General features: G+C 44.3%; 1 protein-coding gene and 1 long non-coding RNA gene across 2 annotated transcripts; both read right to left on the bottom strand.

Annotated features, from left to right (window-relative positions):
- Window positions 1-2,417: 2,417 nt before the first annotated feature.
- On the bottom strand, window positions 2,418-13,502 carry LOC121562148 (deleted in malignant brain tumors 1 protein-like). Its single transcript, XM_045214251.1, has 6 exons — window positions 13,478-13,502; window positions 12,537-12,851; window positions 12,136-12,411; window positions 11,358-11,678; window positions 11,166-11,254; window positions 2,418-2,774 (listed from the first exon to the last, which is right to left on the bottom strand). The coding sequence occupies exons 1-6, from the start codon at window positions 13,500-13,502 to the stop codon at window positions 2,634-2,636; spliced, it is 1,167 nt and encodes a 388-aa protein (XP_045070186.1). The 3' UTR covers window positions 2,418-2,633.
- On the bottom strand, window positions 13,502-17,368 carry LOC121562241. Its single transcript, XR_005999447.1, has 3 exons — window positions 17,345-17,368; window positions 13,819-13,848; window positions 13,502-13,587 (listed from the first exon to the last, which is right to left on the bottom strand). It is a non-coding gene; the product is annotated as an uncharacterized LOC121562241 (long non-coding RNA).
- Between the last annotated feature and the right edge of the window lie 689 nt (window positions 17,369-18,057).

The following is an 18,057-nucleotide window of genomic DNA, read 5'->3' as shown; positions in this document are numbered from 1 at the left end:
CCCACCCACTCTGCCAAAGCACAGCCCCCGCACCACTAGAGGGATATCCTCAACCACCAACTTACAATCCTGAGACAAGGCCGAGTATAGCCCACAGAGGTCTCCACCACAGCACAAACCAAGGGGGGCGCCAACCCAGACAGGAAGATCACGTCAGTAACTCAACCCACTCAAGTGACGCACCCCTCCCAGGGACGGCATGAAAGAGCACCAGCAAGCCAGTGACTCAGCCCCTGCAACAGGGTTAGAGGCAGAGAACCCCAGTGGAGAGGGGAACCGGCCCGGCAGAGACAGCAAGGGCTGTTCGTTGCTCCAGAGCCTTTCCGTTCACCTTCACACTCCTGGGCCAGACTACACTCAATCATATGACCTACTGAAGAGATAAGTCTTCAGTAAAGACTTAAAGGTTGAGACCGAGTCTGCGTCTCTCACATGGGTAGGCAGACTGTTCCATAAAAATGGAGATCTATAGGAGAAAGCCCTGCCTCCCGCTGTTTGCTTAGAAATTCTAGGGACAATTAGGAGGCCTGCGTCTTGTGACCGTAGCGTACGTATTGGTATGTACGGCAGGACCAACTCGGAAAGATAGGTAGGAGCAAGCCCATGTAACGCTTTTATAGGTTAACAGTAAAACCTTGAAATCAGCCCTTGCCTTAACAGGAAGCCAGTGTAGGGGAAGCTAGCACTGGAGTAATATGATCAAATTTCTTGGTTCTAGTCAGGATTCTAGCAGCCGTATTTAGCACTAACTGAAGTTTATTTAGTGCTTTATCCGGGTAGCCGGAAAATAGAGCATTGCAGTAGTCTAACCTAGAAGTAACAAATAAATGGATTAATTTTTCTGCATCATTTTTGGACAGAAAATTTCTGATTTTTGCAATGTTACGTAGATGGAAAAAAGCTGTCTTTGAAACAGTCTTGATATGTTCGTCAAAAGAGAGATCAGGGTCAAGAGTAACGCCGAGGTCCTTCACAGTTTTATTTGAGACGACTTTACAACCATCAAGATGAATTGTCAGATTTAACAGAAGATCTCTTTGTTTCTTGGGACCTAGAACAAGCATCTCTGTTTTGTCCGAGTTTAAAAGTAAAAAGTTTTCAGCCATCCACTTCCTTATGTCTGAAACACAGGCTTCTAGCGAGGGCAATTTTGGGGCTTCACCATGTTTCATTGAAATGTACAGCTGTGTGTCATCCGCATAGCAGTGAAAGTTAACATTATGTTTTCGAATAACATCCCCAAGAGGTAAAATATATAGTGAAAACAATAGTGGTCCTAAAACGGAACCTTGAGGAACACCGAAATGTACAGTTGATTTGTCGGAGGACAGACCATTCACAGAGACAAACTGATATCTTTCCGACAGGTAAGATCTAAACCAGGCCAGAACTTGTCCGTGTAGACCAATTTGGGTTTCCAGTCTCTCCAAAAGAATGTGGTGATCGATGGTGTCAAAGGCAGCACTAAGGTCTAGTAGCACGAGGACAGATGCAGAGCCTCGGTCTGACGCCATTAAAAGGTCATTTACCACCTTCACAAGTGCAGTCTCAGTGCTATGATGGGGTCTAAAACCAGACTGAAGCATTTCGTATACATTGTTTGTCTTCAGAAAGGCAGTGAGTTGCTGCGCAACAGCTTTTTCTAAAATTCATAGCTTTCACCCAGATGCAACTGGTCTGTCTATGTCATGGAAAGAGCAGGTGTTCTTAATGTTTTGTATACTCAGTGTAGAATTAACACTTGTCAACAATACATTTAATGTCATTGATATAATATAATACAATATTCATGTACATTACTTATTGATTGATTGATTGATTTGTACAACACAATCTATTTTATATCAGACCTGCACTAATCCCCAACAACAAACTAAAATGACTTGAGAAAAAGATGACCCATTTATTCAAATGTTTCAAAATACAAAGAATGAACAAATGATTTTAATAATACATGTACTAATAATGGAAACACTTCAAGATAAAGAATCTAAGAGAAACACTAAATAAGATAAAGACATAAAGACAAAAGCAAAAAGCAGCAATACATTCTGGAACACAAAACAGACCTAATTGAGCTACTCTCTAAAAATAATCAAAACCCCATGTTACCCAAAACCCCATGTTACCAAAACCCCATGTTACCCAAAACCCCATGTTACCAAAACCCCATGTTACCAAAACCCCACGGTACCCAAACCCCATGTTACCCAAAACCCCATGTTACCAAAACCCCATGTTACCAAAACCCCATGTTACCAAAACCCCATGTTACCCAAAACCCCATGTTACCAAAACCCCATGTTACCCAAAACCCCACGGTACCCAAAACCCCACGGTACCCAAAACCCCACGGTACCCAAAACCCCACGGTACCCAAAACCCCACGGTACCCAAAACCCCACGGTACCATGGTGGTACAAAACAAACAAAATTAATAATGGTGGTTACAATCACTCCTTTTAGATTTCTTCCAAGGTTATAAAAAGATAAACTAATTCTGAAAATGTTATTAAAATTAGAACCACTTAAGGTTTGTCACCACATTTTAAACACCAGTCCACTGCTGACCATCGAGTTCAAAACACAAAACTGACCTAAGATCAGCATGTAGGGTCAGCGTCATTCTACTCCTACTCAGTCCCCTGGGCTGCTCTCTCCTCTCCCGGTCCAGCTTCAGCTCTGGAGCTCAGAGAGACCATCTCCATGGCATTGGCATCAACATAAAGATCCATGCTGCTCACCCTGTTCACTCTCTTCTGCCTCCTGGTGGTCTAGGGAGACACAGCACCAAGAGTCAGACATTTCAAATCAAATCAAATGTATTTGTCCCAGATTTGCAGGTGTTATCGAAGGTGCAGCGAAATGCTTGTATTTCTAGCTCCAACAGTGCAGTAATACCTAGCAACAAAATAAATACACACATAATCCAGAAAAATACAATAAATTAATAAAAAATAAATATCAGAATGATCAATGTCAGAGTCTGGAATATAAATACAGTGAGGGAAAACATATTTGATCCCCTGCTGATTTTGTACGTTTGCTCACTGACAAAGACCTGATCAGTCTATAATTTTAATGGTAGGTTTATTTGAACAGTGAGAGACAGAATAACAACAATAATACTTATTTCCCTCATTAAAATGCAAATCAATTTATAACATTTTTTGGCATGCGTTTTTCTGGATTTTGTTGTTGTTTAGTCTGTCTCTCACTGTTCAAATAAACCTACCATTAAAATTATAGACTGATCATTTCTTTGTCAGTGGGCAAACGTACAAAATCAGCAGGGGATCAAATACTTTTTTCCCTCACTGTATATATATCCTGTAAATATGTGTTCCTAATGTTTGGTATACTCAGTGTATAAAGTGGATATAAAAAGTATCCCCTGTTAAAATGCCAGGTTTTTGTGATGTAAAATAATGAGACAAAGAAAAATCATGTCAGAACTTTTTCCACTGTTAATGTGACCTATAACGTGAACAATTCAATTGAAAAACAAACTGAAATCTTTGAGGGGAAAAATACCAAATAAAAAACTCACAATTACCTGGTTGCATAAGTGTGCACACCCTTAAACTAATACTTTGTTGAAGCACCTTTTGATTTTATTACAGCACTCAGCCTTTTTGGGTCGGAGTCTATTAGCATGGCACATCTTGACGTTGCAATATTTGCCCACTCTTCTTTGCAAAAGCGCTCCAAATCTGTCAGATTGCGAGGACATCTCCTGTGCACAGCCCTCTTCAGATCACCCCAGAGATGTTCAATTGGATTCAGGTCTGAGCTCTGGCTGGGCCATTCCAAAACGTCAATCTTCTTCTGGTGAAGCCATGCTTTTGTGGATTTGGATGTGTGCTTTGGGTCGTTGTCGTGCTGAAAGGTGAACTTCCTCTTCAGCTTCAGCTTTCTAACGGACGCCTGAAGGTTTTGTGCCAAAATTGCCTGGTATTTGGAACTGTTCATAATTCCCTCCACCCTGACGAAGGCCCCGGTTCCAGCTGAAGAAAAACAGCCCCAAAGCATGATGCTGCCACCACCATGCTTCACTGTGGGTATAGTGTTCTTTGGGTGATGTGCAGTGTTGTTTAGGCGCCAAACATACCTTTTGGAATTATGGCCAAAAAGTTCAACCTTGGTTTCATCAGACCATAACACATTTTCCCACGTGTTTTTGAGGGACTTGATATTTGTTTTTGCAAACTTCAGCCGGGCTTGGATGTTTTTCTTTGTAAGAAAAGGCTTCCGTCTTGCCACCCTACCCCATAGCCCATTCATATGAAGAATACGGGGGATTGTTGTCACATGTAGCACACAGCCAGTACTTGCCAGAAATTCCTGCAGTTCCTTTAATGTTGCTGTAGGCCTCTTGGAAGCCTCCCTGACCAGTTCCTTTAATGTTGCTGTAGGCCTCTTGGAAGCCTCCTGACCAGTTCCTTTAATGTTGCTGTAGGCCTCTTGGAAGCCTCCCTGACCAGTTCCTTTAATGTTGCTGTAGGCCTCTTGGAAGCCTCCCTGACCAGTTCCTTTAATGTTGCTGTAGGCCTCTTGGAAGCCTCCCTGACCAGTTCCTTTAATGTTGCTGTAGGCCTCTTGGAAGCCTCCCTGACCAGTTCCTTTAATGTTGCTGTAGGCCTCTTGGAAGCCTCCTGACCAGTTCCTTTAATGTTGCTGTAGGCCTCTTGGAAGCCTCCCTGACCAGTTCCTTTAATGTTGCTGTAGGCCTCTTGGAAGCCTCCCTGACCAGTTCCTTTAATGTTGCTGTAGGCCTCTTGGAAGCCTCCCTGACCAGTTCCTTTAATGTTGCTGTAGGCCTCTTGGAAGCCTCCCTGACCAGTTCCTTTAATGTTGCTGTAGGCCTCTTGGAAGCCTCCCTGACCAGTTCCTTTAATGTTGCTGTAGGCCTCTTGGAAGCCTCCCTGACCGGTTCCTTTAATGTTGCTGTAGGCCTCTTGGAAGCCTCCCTGACCAGTTCCTTTAATGTTGCTGTAGGCCTCTTGGAAGCCTCCCTGACCAGTTCCTTTAATGTTGATGTAGGCCTCTTGGAAGCCTCCCTGACCAGTTTTCTTCTCGTCTTTTCATACATTTTGGAGGGACGTCCAGTTCTTGGTAATGTCTCTGTTGTGCCATATTCTCTCCACTTGATGATGACGGTCTTCACTGTGTTTCATGGTATATGTAATGCTTTGGAAATTATTTTGTACCCTTCTCCTGACTGATATCTTTCAACAATGACATCCCTCTGATGCTTTGGAAGCTCTCTGCGGACCATGGCTTTTGCTCTGAGATGCAACTAAGAAAATGTCAGGAAAATCCTACTAGAACAGCTGACCTTTATTTGTGATTAATCAGAGTCACTTTAAAATGATGGCAGGTGTGTAATGACTTCTATTTAACATGAGTTTGAATGTGATTGGTTAATTCTGAACACAGCCACATCCCCAGTTATAAGAGGGTGTGCACACTTATGCAACAGGGTTATTGTAAGGTTTTATTTTTCATTTTTCCCCCTCGAAGATTTCATCAATTGTTCCCGTTATAGGTCACATTAACAGTGGAAAAAGTTCTGACATGATTTATCTTTGTCTCATTCTTTTACATCACAAAAACCTGGCATTTTAACAGGGGAGACTTTTTATATCCACTGTATACACATATAATGGTTTGTAAAGACAGTATAGACAGTATGTGGATAGAAAAAGTGTGTACAGCAGTAGTTATATAGGATGAACCATGACTAGAATACAGGATATACAGTGCATTCGGAAAGTACTAAGACCCCTTGACTTGTTCCACATTTTGTTACGTTACAGCCTTATTCTAAAATGGATTAAATAGTTTTTTCCCCCTCATCAATCTACACACAATACCCCATAATACAAAGCAAAAACTGATTTTAAGACATTTTAGCAAATGTATTAAAATAAGAAACGGAAATATCACATTTACATAAGTATTCAGACCCTTTACAGCCTTGAGTCTTCTTGGGTATGATGCTACAAGCTTGGCACACCTGTATTTGGGGAGTTTCTCCCATTCTTCTCTGCAGATCCTCTCAAGCTCTGTCAGGTTGGATGTGGAGCATCACTGCATAGCTATTAGTCCCTGCCACTGAAAAACCTCCCCACAGCATGATACTGCCACCACCATGCTTCACTGTAGGGTTGGTACCTGGTTTCCTCCAGACGTGACGCTTGGCATTCAGGCCAAAGAGTTCAATCTTGGTTTCATCAGACCCAGTGGCGGCTCCTGAAAAAATTCTCAGGAGGGGCAATTTTTCTGATGATTTAGGTGACCTACACACATTTTAAAAATGATATGTCCAGCAACAACATGAAGACAGGGGCAGCATATAAGTCAATACCAGAAGCATTTATTGACTGATCTGGGGAGATGGATTCCAGTTTCTGTGACAGATTATAAATAATCTCTGATGCCTTTGTTATATTAGCTTTTGGTTGAATGTACTGTCGTAGTAAATATATAATGTTATAGCTTGGTCTGACTAAAATCTTGTGCATGACCCATTTTGTGTTGGGCGTTTGTTTTCAATCAATGCTGTTCCTATCCTATAACAATGGACAAAAGAGTCCTATCTTGTCAGCCTTGTCAGCAGGTGGCCAAGGACAACACCCACGCCATAGGTCTCTCAGTTCTTCCAACTCACGAGTTCTTGCTCTGAGGACACACACACACACACACACACACACACACACACACACCTCATCATCACTGATAACACACACACACACACACTCATCACTGTTAAACACACACACACACACACACACAAAAATCCCCTCTCTTTAGGCTGAACATTTGAAGACAGAGAACCCGACTCAGAGCCAATGCAACAGTGGAGGGGACCTCGCCCAACTCATCAGGACCAATCAGAAGATCAGAACTACTAGATTCAACCTACATCATTTATTGTATAAAATGTCTGCACACAATGTTTTCGGGGCTCTCTTCTCCCTAAGAGTTTGACGAACGAGTCCGTGCACGCGATTCCAGATATCTTTACCTCTGAATAAACTGCCTTTATTATACCATATCCACTGTCAAAGTCGCGTCAATTCAAATCTGGTATTAGGAACAAAAGAGGTCAACACGACTTCTAAGGTATACTAGTTATTTTAATTAATGCAAAAACCTTCAATGGTAAATATGATGTTTCGTATATACGGACTCTCTGAGATGTCTCGCAGGACACTCCAGAGAACTAACTAATTGTTCCAGAAAACAATACCCAAATACTCTGACAGAGGAAGTTTCCCACTTCTCTGCTGGCCAATTAGAGTAAAGACTTGAGTGGTTTAAACGTTCTCAGCCAATCCGTTGATGCAGGGGGTTGGTCTCATCTCTTCGGCGCCATTTGTTACACACTTCAGCCAGGCACAAGATTATCATAACAACCTATCATAGTGAGAAGAGCCAGCTCCCTTAGACATCATTCCCATGTCAAAGGAAGACTCATAAATCACAATGAACTATTATAGTCTAGCATTTGAAGACACAATCCTTATCTTCTCTTCACATCAATTACAGCCTGCCAGTTGTCACAGCCTACATTAGCCCAGTCAAGACTGCATTCTTTCTAAATTAGTCATCCCATCAGTTTAGGAGAATAATAAATCCCCAATACCACCCTGTCCAAAGTCTCTACTTGGTCTCAGTTCTCCAGTAAACTTGTGATTATCAACAGTACACAACGGTAACAAACAATTGGGGGAACTCACGGGGCAGATAGTAAGGTCGCAATGACACAGAAAGCAGTTCAATGTCGGGGTACAGAGTCGCTCTCTTACCAGGATCGCGGTCCGCTCTGACCAGGGTGAAGCCGGCCGGCTCCACTTCTCTGTCCGGGACTCTGTCATCCAGCCAAGTCTCCCAGCTGTATTGGATTCCGCTGCCAGCAGCGTTTTCATTATTTAGTCCGTTCGTAGCGGGTATGTACACGATCAACAAGATCAGTCCAAAACCAACCACTGGTCGCAACAGAGACGCTGCTAGCCGCTATTGTCTTAGTTACGTTCATGGTTACGTCACGTATGACGAAAGCGCGTAAGTGCAAGCCCACAGACACCCATAGAGAATGTATTGAAAGCTTTGAAATTTAAAAAAAATAGATTTTACATGACAGGCTATGAGAGACTTCTGGGCGATTTTCAACCTGACTGAAATCGCCCCAAAAACGGGCGGGGCCATTTGAAGCACGACTTTAGCCTGATTTGACATTTAGTGGCTGGCAGATCAGACGTGAACACTGATAACTAGTGTTGCCGTGATATAATTGATTAGACAAAAAATCCCTTCCTTTTCCCGTTTGGCAGTGCGTCGCCCATATCGCCCTATTGAACAGGCCGTCCCTGATCAGACCAGAGAATCTTGTTTCTCATGGTCTGAGGTCTTTAGGTGTCTTTTGGCAAACTCCAAACGGGCTGTCATGTGCCTTTTACTGAGGAGTGGCTTCCGTCTGGCCACTCTACCATAAAGGCCTGATTGGTGGAGTGCTGCAGAGTTGGTTGTCCTTCTGGAAGATACTCCCATCTCCGCAGAGGAACTCTGGAGCTCTGTCAGCATGACCATTGGGTTCTTAGTCACCTCTCTGACCAAGGCCCTTCTCCCCCGATTGCTCAGTTTGGCCGGGCGACCATCTCTAGTAAAAGTCTTGGTGGATCCAAACTTCTTGCATTTAAGAATGATGGAGGCCACAGTGTTCTTGGGGACCTTCAATGCTGCAGAAATGTTTTGGTACCCTTCCCCAGATCTGTGCCTCTTGCCTCGACACAATCCTGTCTCGGAGCTCTACGACAATTCCTTCGACCTCATGGCTTGGTTTTTGCGCTGACATTCACTGTCAACTGTGGGACCTTATATAGACAGGTGTGTGCCTTTCCAAATCATGTCCAATCAATTGAATTTACCACAGGTGGAGTCCAATCAAGTTGTAGAAACATCTCAAGGATGATCAATGGAAACAGGATGCACCTGAGCTCAATTTCGAGTCTCATAGCAAAGAGTCTGAATACTTATGTAAATAAGGTATTTATTTTTTTCCCCTTTTCAATACATTTGCAAACATGTCTAAAAACCTGTTTTCACTGTCATTATGGGGTATTGTGTGTAGATTGATGAGGAAAAAAATAGGTTTAATCAATTTTAGAGTAAGGCTGTAACGTAAAAAACAAGTGTACAAAATTCAAGGGCTCTGAATACTTCCTGACTGCACTGTGCATATACAGTGGGTAAAACAGTATGTAAACATTATTAAAGGGACCAGTGTTCCATGACTATGTACATAGGGAAGCAGTCTCTAAGGTGCAGGGTTGAGTACCGGGTGGTAGCCAGCTAGTAACAGTCACTAAAGTTCAGGGCAGGGTACTGGGCGGAGGCCGGCTAGTGGTGACTGTTTAAGAGTCTGATGGCCTGGAGATAGAAGCTGTCGCAGTCTCTCTGTCCCAGTTTTAATGCACCTACACTGTCTCCTCCTTCTAGATGGTAGTGGGGTGAACAGGCTGTGGCTCGGGTGGCTGAGGTCCTTGATGATCGTCCTGGCTTTCCTGTGACACCGGGTGCTTTAGATGTCCTGGAGGGCAGGCAGTGTGCCCCTGGTGATGTGTTGGGCTGATCGCGCCACCCTCTGGAGAGCCCTGAGGTTGCATTCTGTGCAGTTGCATACCAGGCGGTGATACAGCTCGACAAGATGCTCTCAGTGGTGCATCTGTAGAAGTTCATGAGGATCTTAGGGGCCAAACCGAATTTCTTCAGCCTCCTGAGGTTGAAGAGGTGCTGTTGCGCCTTCTTTACCACACTGTCTGTGTGAAGGGACCATTTCAGGTTGTCAGTGATGTGCACGCCGAGGAACTTGAAGCCTTTTCACCCTCTCCGCTGTGGCCCCGTTGATGTGGATGGGGGCGTGCTCCCTCTGCTGTCTCCTGAAGTCCACGATCAACTCCTTCATTTTGTTGATGTTGAGCGAGAGGTTATTTTCCTGGCACCACTCCGCCAGGGCTCTCCCCTCCTCCCTGTAGACTGTCTCCTTGTTGTTGTTGTTAATCAGGCCTACCACTGTTGTGTCATCAGCAAACTTGATGATTGAGTTGGAGACGTGCGTGGCCACACAGTCATGGGTAAACAGGGAGTACAGGAAGGGGCTGAGCAGGCACCACTATGGGCCCCTCGTGTTGAGGATCAGGGTGGCAGAGGTGTTGTTGCCTACCTTCACCACACGCGTCGGTGGCACTGTGTTATCCTCAATGCGGGAGAAGAAGGTGTTTATCTTGTCCGGGAGGGAGGCGTCGGTGTCCCATACGTGGCTAGCTTTCCCTTTATAATCTGGGATTGTCTGGAGTCCCTGCCACATACGTCTCGTGTATGAGCCGTTGAATTGCTCATGCTTTGTCCCTGTACTGTCGTTGTGCCTGTTTGATACACATCCATGTTCACAGTCACCTTGCCACTGGTGTCTCTCTCTCTCTCTCTGTCCGTGTCGCTCCCCCTCTCGTTCTCTCTCCCTCTCGTTCTCTCCCTCTCGTTCTCTCCCCCTCTCGTTCTCTCCCCCTCTCGTTCTCTCCCCCTCATTCTCTCCCCCTCGTTCTCTCCCTCTCGTTCTCTCCCCCTCGTTCTCTCCCCCTCTCGTTCTCTCCCCCTCGTTCTCTCCCCCTCGTTCTCTCCCTCTCGTTCTCTCCCTCTCGTTCTCTCCCCCTCGTTCTCTCCCCCTCGTTCTCTCCCTCTCGTTCCCTCCCTCTCGTTCCCTCCCCCTCGTTCTCTCCCCCTCGTTCTCTCCCCCTCGTTCTCTCCCTCTCGTTCCCTCCCTCTCGTTCCCTCCCCCTCGTTCTCTCCCCCTCGTTCTCTCCCTCTCGTTCCCTCCCTCTCGTTCCCTCCCCCTCGTTCTCTCCCTCTCGTTCTCTCCCTCTCGTTCCCTCCCTCTCGTTCCCTCCCTCTCGTTCTCTCCCTCTCGTTCTCTCCCTCGTTCTCGTTCTCTCATAATCAGTACAGTACTGAAGAACAAACCCAAGATAGTGCAACACAAGTCAAAGATACACATCTGGTTAATCACACACCTTAAACACAGATATAGACCAATGTAGAATCTGAACCCTGCTCATAGACACAAACATTTAAATGACTTGTAACGTCTGAGTAAATGTCTTTACCTTGTAGTACAGGTAGATGGTGGTGATGGCTGTCAGTAGGATCAGCAGCACTACAACGTGTCTGATGATGAAGGCTGGCAGAGGAGAGGCTGCAAACAGAAACACCTTTGATGAGGGGACTGGTCATCATCACATAGATCTGTGGGAAATCTGTCAATGACAAAGTTATAAGTCTGGATCATGTTCAGTTACCTGTGACGGTGAGGTTGAGGAGCTCACTCTCAGAGAAGAAGTTATGAGAGAAAACATAATTGTCATAAACACAGCTGTAGTTCCCTTGGTGGGAGTCATCTGCAGCAGGGAAGAGGAAGGCAGCAGAGTGATTGACAGCTGGCTGGGTCTGGGTTCTGTTGGAGCCGGTGAACGTGAGGAGGAAGGAGCCTCCTGGGTACTGTGGCTGAGTGGAGCAGGTGATGGTGAAGTTGTAGCCCCTAAACACTTCGGGCCCCTGGTGGCCCCTGGAGACCCCTCCCATTGAGTCAGTCAGGAAGATATCAGGCTGGACCAGGAGATCTGTAACAAGAAAAGAGAACAAGAAAAACCTCTTCAACTAGTTTCCTATAGATATGACAATAACATCAGCATGTAACAGTGCTAGCCACCCTCCCTCACAGGGCAACATGAGTAGTGGGCCTACAGTCACTGAGACAACATATGTTGATATCAGGCTGAAGCAGGACATCTGGAACAAGAGGAGAGAAAAAGAAAACGTAGCTCCTCAACTACTTTCCTCATTTAGATATGACAATAACATGACATGTGACAGTGGCAGTGAGTAGAGACGTTCACTGAGATAACACTCAAATACAAAAGCATTCTGGGATATTTAAGTTGTATTTTATTCCTACTTGACTGAGTGATCTGTTTTGCAAAGCAGACTTACAAGCTAAACAGTCATTGTGAGAGGTGCAGAGGAAGTTGTATGAATGAAGGAAATCAGTTGAATATATTTATAATATCTTGATATTACCTGAGCAGATCACTGTGAGTCCAGGAAGGAGATTATTTGTTCTCCTACACTCCCTCAGTGAAGGCTCAGACCCATAACAGATAACACTAAACCCTCTAGTGGTGTTTCCAGGTAGTACTGAAACAGTGGAGCCACAACCCAGCTGTCTACACACTACTGCAGCTACAGCCTGGTCCCAGTCATCAGCTCCCACAGTCCTCCACTCTCCCTGGTAGTACCACTCCACTCCACCAGCACAGCGACTGCCTCCTCCCACCAGCCTCACATCATCAGGCTCTGAGAAAAGAAGAGAGAGAGACAGTAATCTTACTATTTTCTCACTAAAACACACCTATATTGCCTCTCATATCCTTCACTCCATGGGAGAAACAATGTTGATTGAGTGACAAACTGTTTCTTACCTGAGCAGGTGAGTCCAACAGCATTACCAGGTAGGCAGGTGTTGTTTTTTCTGTCTGAGGTGTCACAGTCCAGGAGAAGGGACTCATTGCCTTTACACTGGAACTCTTTATCCCAGGTCTGACCCTTACCTTCTCCATAGAGCCCCCCCTGTAGAGCTGCAGGAGCCCCACAGCCAAGCTCCCCACAGACAACCTCTGCATCCTGCTGGTCAAAGTCAGCTTCACACACTGAGGCCCGGGACTGATTGGACTGATTGGACTTCACCTCCAGTCTCCCAGAGCAGACACCAGTTCCATCCACAAGCTGCACAGACTCTGGAGAAAAAGAGTTGGTTGAACATTCAATCCGTTTTGTTGATGGCACTGTCAAGGACTAAACACAAATATGTTGGATAAAAGATTGTAGGTTGCTATGTTTGATACTGTAAGAGGTAGAAATGGGTTCTTAGTCACTCAGGACAGGGTTGGGAATAATGCAGGCAGGAGACAGGAATAAGTTCACTTCACTTTATAGAAAATAAACAGCTGGACATCCATCAGGCAGCTTCACTTCAGTAACATCTGAACTACAATGATCTGCCCATGCACATCTCCCATAAACCAATATGACAAACACAAATATAATGTTTAAATACATCTAACATCTCTCCCTCTTTAAATGAAAAAACACATAAAACATGATATATGCTAATCTTGTATAATGTACAAATCAAATCTCTCAATATTACCAGTGTCTTACCTGAACAGATCACATGCTGATAATATCCACCATTACAGAAACCAGGTCCTCTTCCTGTGATGTGACACTCTCTAATAGTAGACTCATTTCCACTGCATCTACTCCATAGTGTGACTCCTCCTCTTCCCTTTTCAACCAGAGGTCCTCTAGATACAGCTATAGCATTCCCACAGCCCAGCTCTCTACACACAACCTTAGCCACTCTCACACTCCACCCTATAGGACATAGACGTAACCACTTTCCTCCGTAGAAGATTTCCACATTCCCAGAACAGGAAGTGGTCCCATTCACCAGTCTGACTGATTGTTCAGCTGTAAACAGCAGAGAGGAAAACACAGTGGTGAGGACAGATTATGACAGGGCTTCTGTTATTCTAACAGCAGTAATGCTTTGTGGTTGACAAGTATTAGTAGTGCCATAAAACAGTACTTGTTATTGGGTTTTAGAATGGTGTTTATGGACACATGATTTTCTCCATGTGGGATAATAAAGTTGACTAATATTGAACTGCTATAATCACTGTAGATGTATACTCTACCTACCTGGTGGACTGATGCTTTGAGCCTGGATATCTAGAGAGAGAGAGAGAGAGAGAGAGGCAGAGGTTAAATGAACATCAACATGACCTTTCATGATGTGATGGGGAAGATAGGCTTATCGATGGTATGATGCAACAACGCACGTGTGTACACACACTATAGATACAAAAGTATGTGGACACCCCTTCAAATTAGTGGATTCTATTTCAGCCACACCCCTTCCTGACAGGTGTATAAAATCGAGCACACAGCCATGCAATCTCCATAGACAAACATTGGCAGTAGAATGGCCCATACTGAAGACCTCATTGACTTTCAACGTGGCACCGTCACAGGATGCCACCTTTCCAACAAGTAATTTAGTAAAATGTCTGCCCTGCTGGAGCTGCCTCGGTCAACTGTAAGTTCTGTTATTGTGAAGGGAAACGTCTAGGAGCAACAACGGCTCAGCGTGAAGTGGTAGGCCACACAAGCTCACAGAACGGGACCGCCGAGTGCTGAAGAGGGTAGCGTGTAAAAACCGTCTGTCCTCGTTTGCAACACTCACTACGAGTTCCAAACTGCCTCTGGAAGCAACGTCAGCACAAGAACTGTTAGTTGGGAGCTTCATGAAATGGGTTTCCATGGTTGAGCAACCGAACAAAAGCCTAAGATCACCATGAGCAATGCCAAGCATCGGCTGGAGAGGTGTAAAGCCCACCGCCATTGGACTCTGGAGCATTGAAAAAGCGTTCTCTGGAGTGAAAATCCACGCAGCAATGTATATTTAACATTACCTCACTAATGCTCTTGTAGCTGAATGGAAGCAGGTCCCTACAGCAATGTTCCAACATCTAGTGGAAAGCCTTCTCTGAACAGTGGAGGCTGTCATAGCAGCAAAGGGGCAGCAAAGGGGGACCAACTTCATACTAATGGTCATGACTTTGGAATGAGATGTTTGACAAGCAGGTGTCCACATACTTTTGGTCATTTAGTGTACATTCCCTTTCCATGGAAATGTGTAACTCTCTTTGCAGATGAGTTTATATCTAATTTAATACCTTTGCTTTGTCTGTTTTTTAAATCATTCATTTCAGAGGTCAGAGGTCAAGCTGAGCCGGACCAAAAGTGGAAGAGTGGAAAAGGTTACTGGTTGTGATGACATCACTGGTTAGAAGTCAGTGATGAAAAGATATTCAGTTGACTGCATGTTAGTCTGTTGATGTTAATTTAACCCCTCTCTCTCTCTCCCTCCCTCACCCTCCCTCCCTCCCTCTCTCTCTCTCTCTCTCTCCCTCCCTCCCTCCCTCCCTCCCTCCCTCCCTCCCTCCTGTTGATCTTGACTCAGGTCACAGACCTCTAACTTCTACCCCCCCTACTCCTGCTCTAACATACAGTATCTCACAAAACTGAATACACCCCTCGCATTTTTGTAATCAATAACATAATTATCTCTATACTACAAACAACATTATAACAATAATCTGACAGTTTGAACCAAGGAAGCCTTGTGGTAGACCAATGTGGTTGATTAACAGAGCATCTGAGTGTGTCCCAATAATATCTCCTTTCTCCTGAAGTGTGCACTTGTTCACTACTTCCCATAATCTAAAAGCATTGGATTGGTGGAGGCATGGACTAGTGGGAGTTTCCACCATATTTATAATGTTGATGTAACCCTATCACCACAGGCTCAGATAAATCCATAGAGTAAAAGTATGGTGAAAAGGTCCACTCAGTACATAATAAACCTGGTATGACTAAACTCGCTAAAGAAAAACCAAAGAGACCAGGGTTCTTACCTACAGATAGAATGTGTATATAAAAATAATGAATAATGAATGATCCACTTGCAAACAATTGGCAATACACACAATACAATAATATTTTAAGATAACCTAAACCCGGGTGCTAAACTGAAAAATGTTCGTTGGCGCCGTTGGAGCTATAAAAAACAAACAGTCTAACCCCACAGTTATCACGGTAGAAAGCCCTTGAAACCAACAGTTGACTATTTATAATCCAATAGGCAGAAAGTGCCCTGCATGCTTCCGAAAAACGATGTCCAGTGTCCCCGAAGCCCTTAAAAGGGGGAGTACATGGGCCGCCTTCCAAACCTTGGAGATAGTACTAGATATAACTGTCAGGTTACGGGTTGATGATTCAGCAATCAGGGGGGCAGAGCACTGCAGTAGAAATGGATCAAGCATATCAGCCCCAGTGGATTTTTTTTTTTACATCAATCTTAAGCAAGACATCTAACACATCACAGATAGTAAATAGTTGAAATGAAACAAAGATTGACTAGAAGTTGACGGGTCAACCGTTGAGTCAGCTAGAGGCTGACAGAGGGAAGAGCAGTCGATTGGCTGACCAGGGTCAACTAAACCACCATTTCTCTCAAATAAAAAGCCTGCCGAGGTAACATGATGATTAAAAGCATCCCTTATTCCATTATTCTCAGTTATGATGCCAGAGTCAGGCAGAACTCCCTCCTAGCTCGAAAAACCTACCCTATTGTTTGAGTTTGTTAGGGACAAGAAACGTATTCTACCTAAGCTACATCAACACAATGTAATGAAGAATGTTATTATTGTTTTCAAGTGAGTACACAACTCTAGTCTAGGCTGTAAACTGCAGTGAATAGCCCAGGTCATTTGAATAACTCCTGGGGTCCCTTCTCTCCTCGCCTCCTTCTCTAAACCCATTGGAGGAGGTCATTCAAACCTAAAATGCTACAAGGAAGCAGCTAGCAGCCAAGCAAAATGGTCTTGAGTGGCAACCAATCTGCCCAATTAGCTGTTAAGTTTCCATACACCCACTTCTGTTGATCCTCCCACTTCTTTAGCAACAACCACTTTCAGACACACTCCATGTATGCAGTTACCCTCTGGGAGAATCTCAATTGTATACTCCTCGCGTCCTCTCTCCTCGCCTCCTTCTCAAAACCCATTGGAGGAGAAGGTCAGAGGGGCGGGACCTCTGGCTTTCTCATCTAATGGGTTTTGAGAAGGAGTCGAGGAGAGAGGAGTGAGGACGCAAGGATTATGCAATTGAGAATCTCCTCATTAGTGGAGAGGGAAAAACAACTATGGGTGTCTGAAGGTGGGTGTTATTAAATAAGTGGGAGGATCAACATAAGTGGGTGTATGGAAACATAACAGCTAATTGGGCTGATTGGTTGCCACTCAAAACCGTTTTGCGTGGCTGCTTGCTGCTTCCTTGTTGCATTTTAGCTAAGCGGGTTAGGCAGGTTAGGAGAATTAAGGTGGGAGGTTAGGATAATTAACGTGGCTGGTTAGGATAATTAACGTGGCTGGTTGTAGGAGTAACCTAGCAGATCAGGATAATGAGGTTAAGATTAGAAAAGAGTTAGGGTTAGGTTTAGCTAAATTGCTACAAGGAAGCAGCAAGCAGCCACACAAAAAATGGTCTTGAGTGGCAACCAATCTGCCCAATTAGCTGTTAAGTTTCCATACACCCACTTATGTTGAGCCTCCCACTTATTTAGCAACACCCACTTTCAGATACACTCCATGTATGCAGTTACCCTCTGGGAGAATCTCAATTGTATACTCCTCCTGTTCTCTCTCTTCACCTCCTCTAAACCCATTGGAGGAGAAGGTCAGAGGGGCGGGACCTTATACGTTTTGTTGTATGAGTTAATATCAGTCAGGTAACATGACCTTTATGAATTATGAAGCCTTTATGTTTTGTTCTATGAGATAATATCAGTCAGGTAACATGACCTTTATGAATTATGAAGCCTTTATGTTTTGTTGTATGAGATAATATCAGTCAGGTAACATGAACTTTATGAATTATGAAGTCTTTATGGGCTTTTTCGTTTTCAGTTACCCAGAGGACCCTCTCATGTGCATTTTACCAGTAACCCTATGGTCTAATGAGTCTTCTCAAGTACCCCCTGTGGATAGTCCAAGTACCCACAGGGGTCCTAGTCCCCCTGGTTGGGAAACACTGCTAGTGAAGAGGGTAACTTTGTCTTCCTGTCATACAGTTAAATGTCAACTAGATGGCGGTGTTCATCCAGTCTGGGCCAGGGTTGCACTCCAGAACTAACACTGTTGAACCAGGCCTACAGTGGAAAACAATACTTTATCAAGGTAATGATTCCATTCATATCTAGCCAGGCCTGTATTCATTTTTATATAGTATTTTAGATCCTAATGAATAACATTACATGGACAATGGGGACCTGATCCTAGATCAGCAGCACTCCTATTTTTCTCCTGATTGAAATGG

This window comes from Coregonus clupeaformis, unplaced genomic scaffold, assembly GCF_020615455.1.
Source record: "Coregonus clupeaformis isolate EN_2021a unplaced genomic scaffold, ASM2061545v1 scaf0223, whole genome shotgun sequence".
Lineage (NCBI taxonomy): Eukaryota > Metazoa > Chordata > Actinopteri > Salmoniformes > Salmonidae > Coregonus > Coregonus clupeaformis.
The sequence above is the reverse complement of the archived record's forward strand: the minus strand, read 5'-3'. Positions and strand labels throughout refer to the sequence as shown.

Bases quoted from the DNA above. Each gene is read 5' to 3' on its own strand.
- LOC121562148 (XM_045214251.1), bottom strand. From the start codon at position 13,502: ATGTCCTATAGGGTGGAGTGTGAGA. The intron at 12,852-13,477 runs GTGGCTAAGGTT...CTTTTTCTCCAG, and splicing joins CTATAGGGTGGAGTGTGAGA to AGTCTGTGCAGCTTGTGGAT. The intron at 11,679-12,135 runs GTAATATCAAGA...TTCTTGTTACAG, and splicing joins ACTCACAGTGATCTGCTCAG to ATCTCCTGGTCCAGCCTGAT.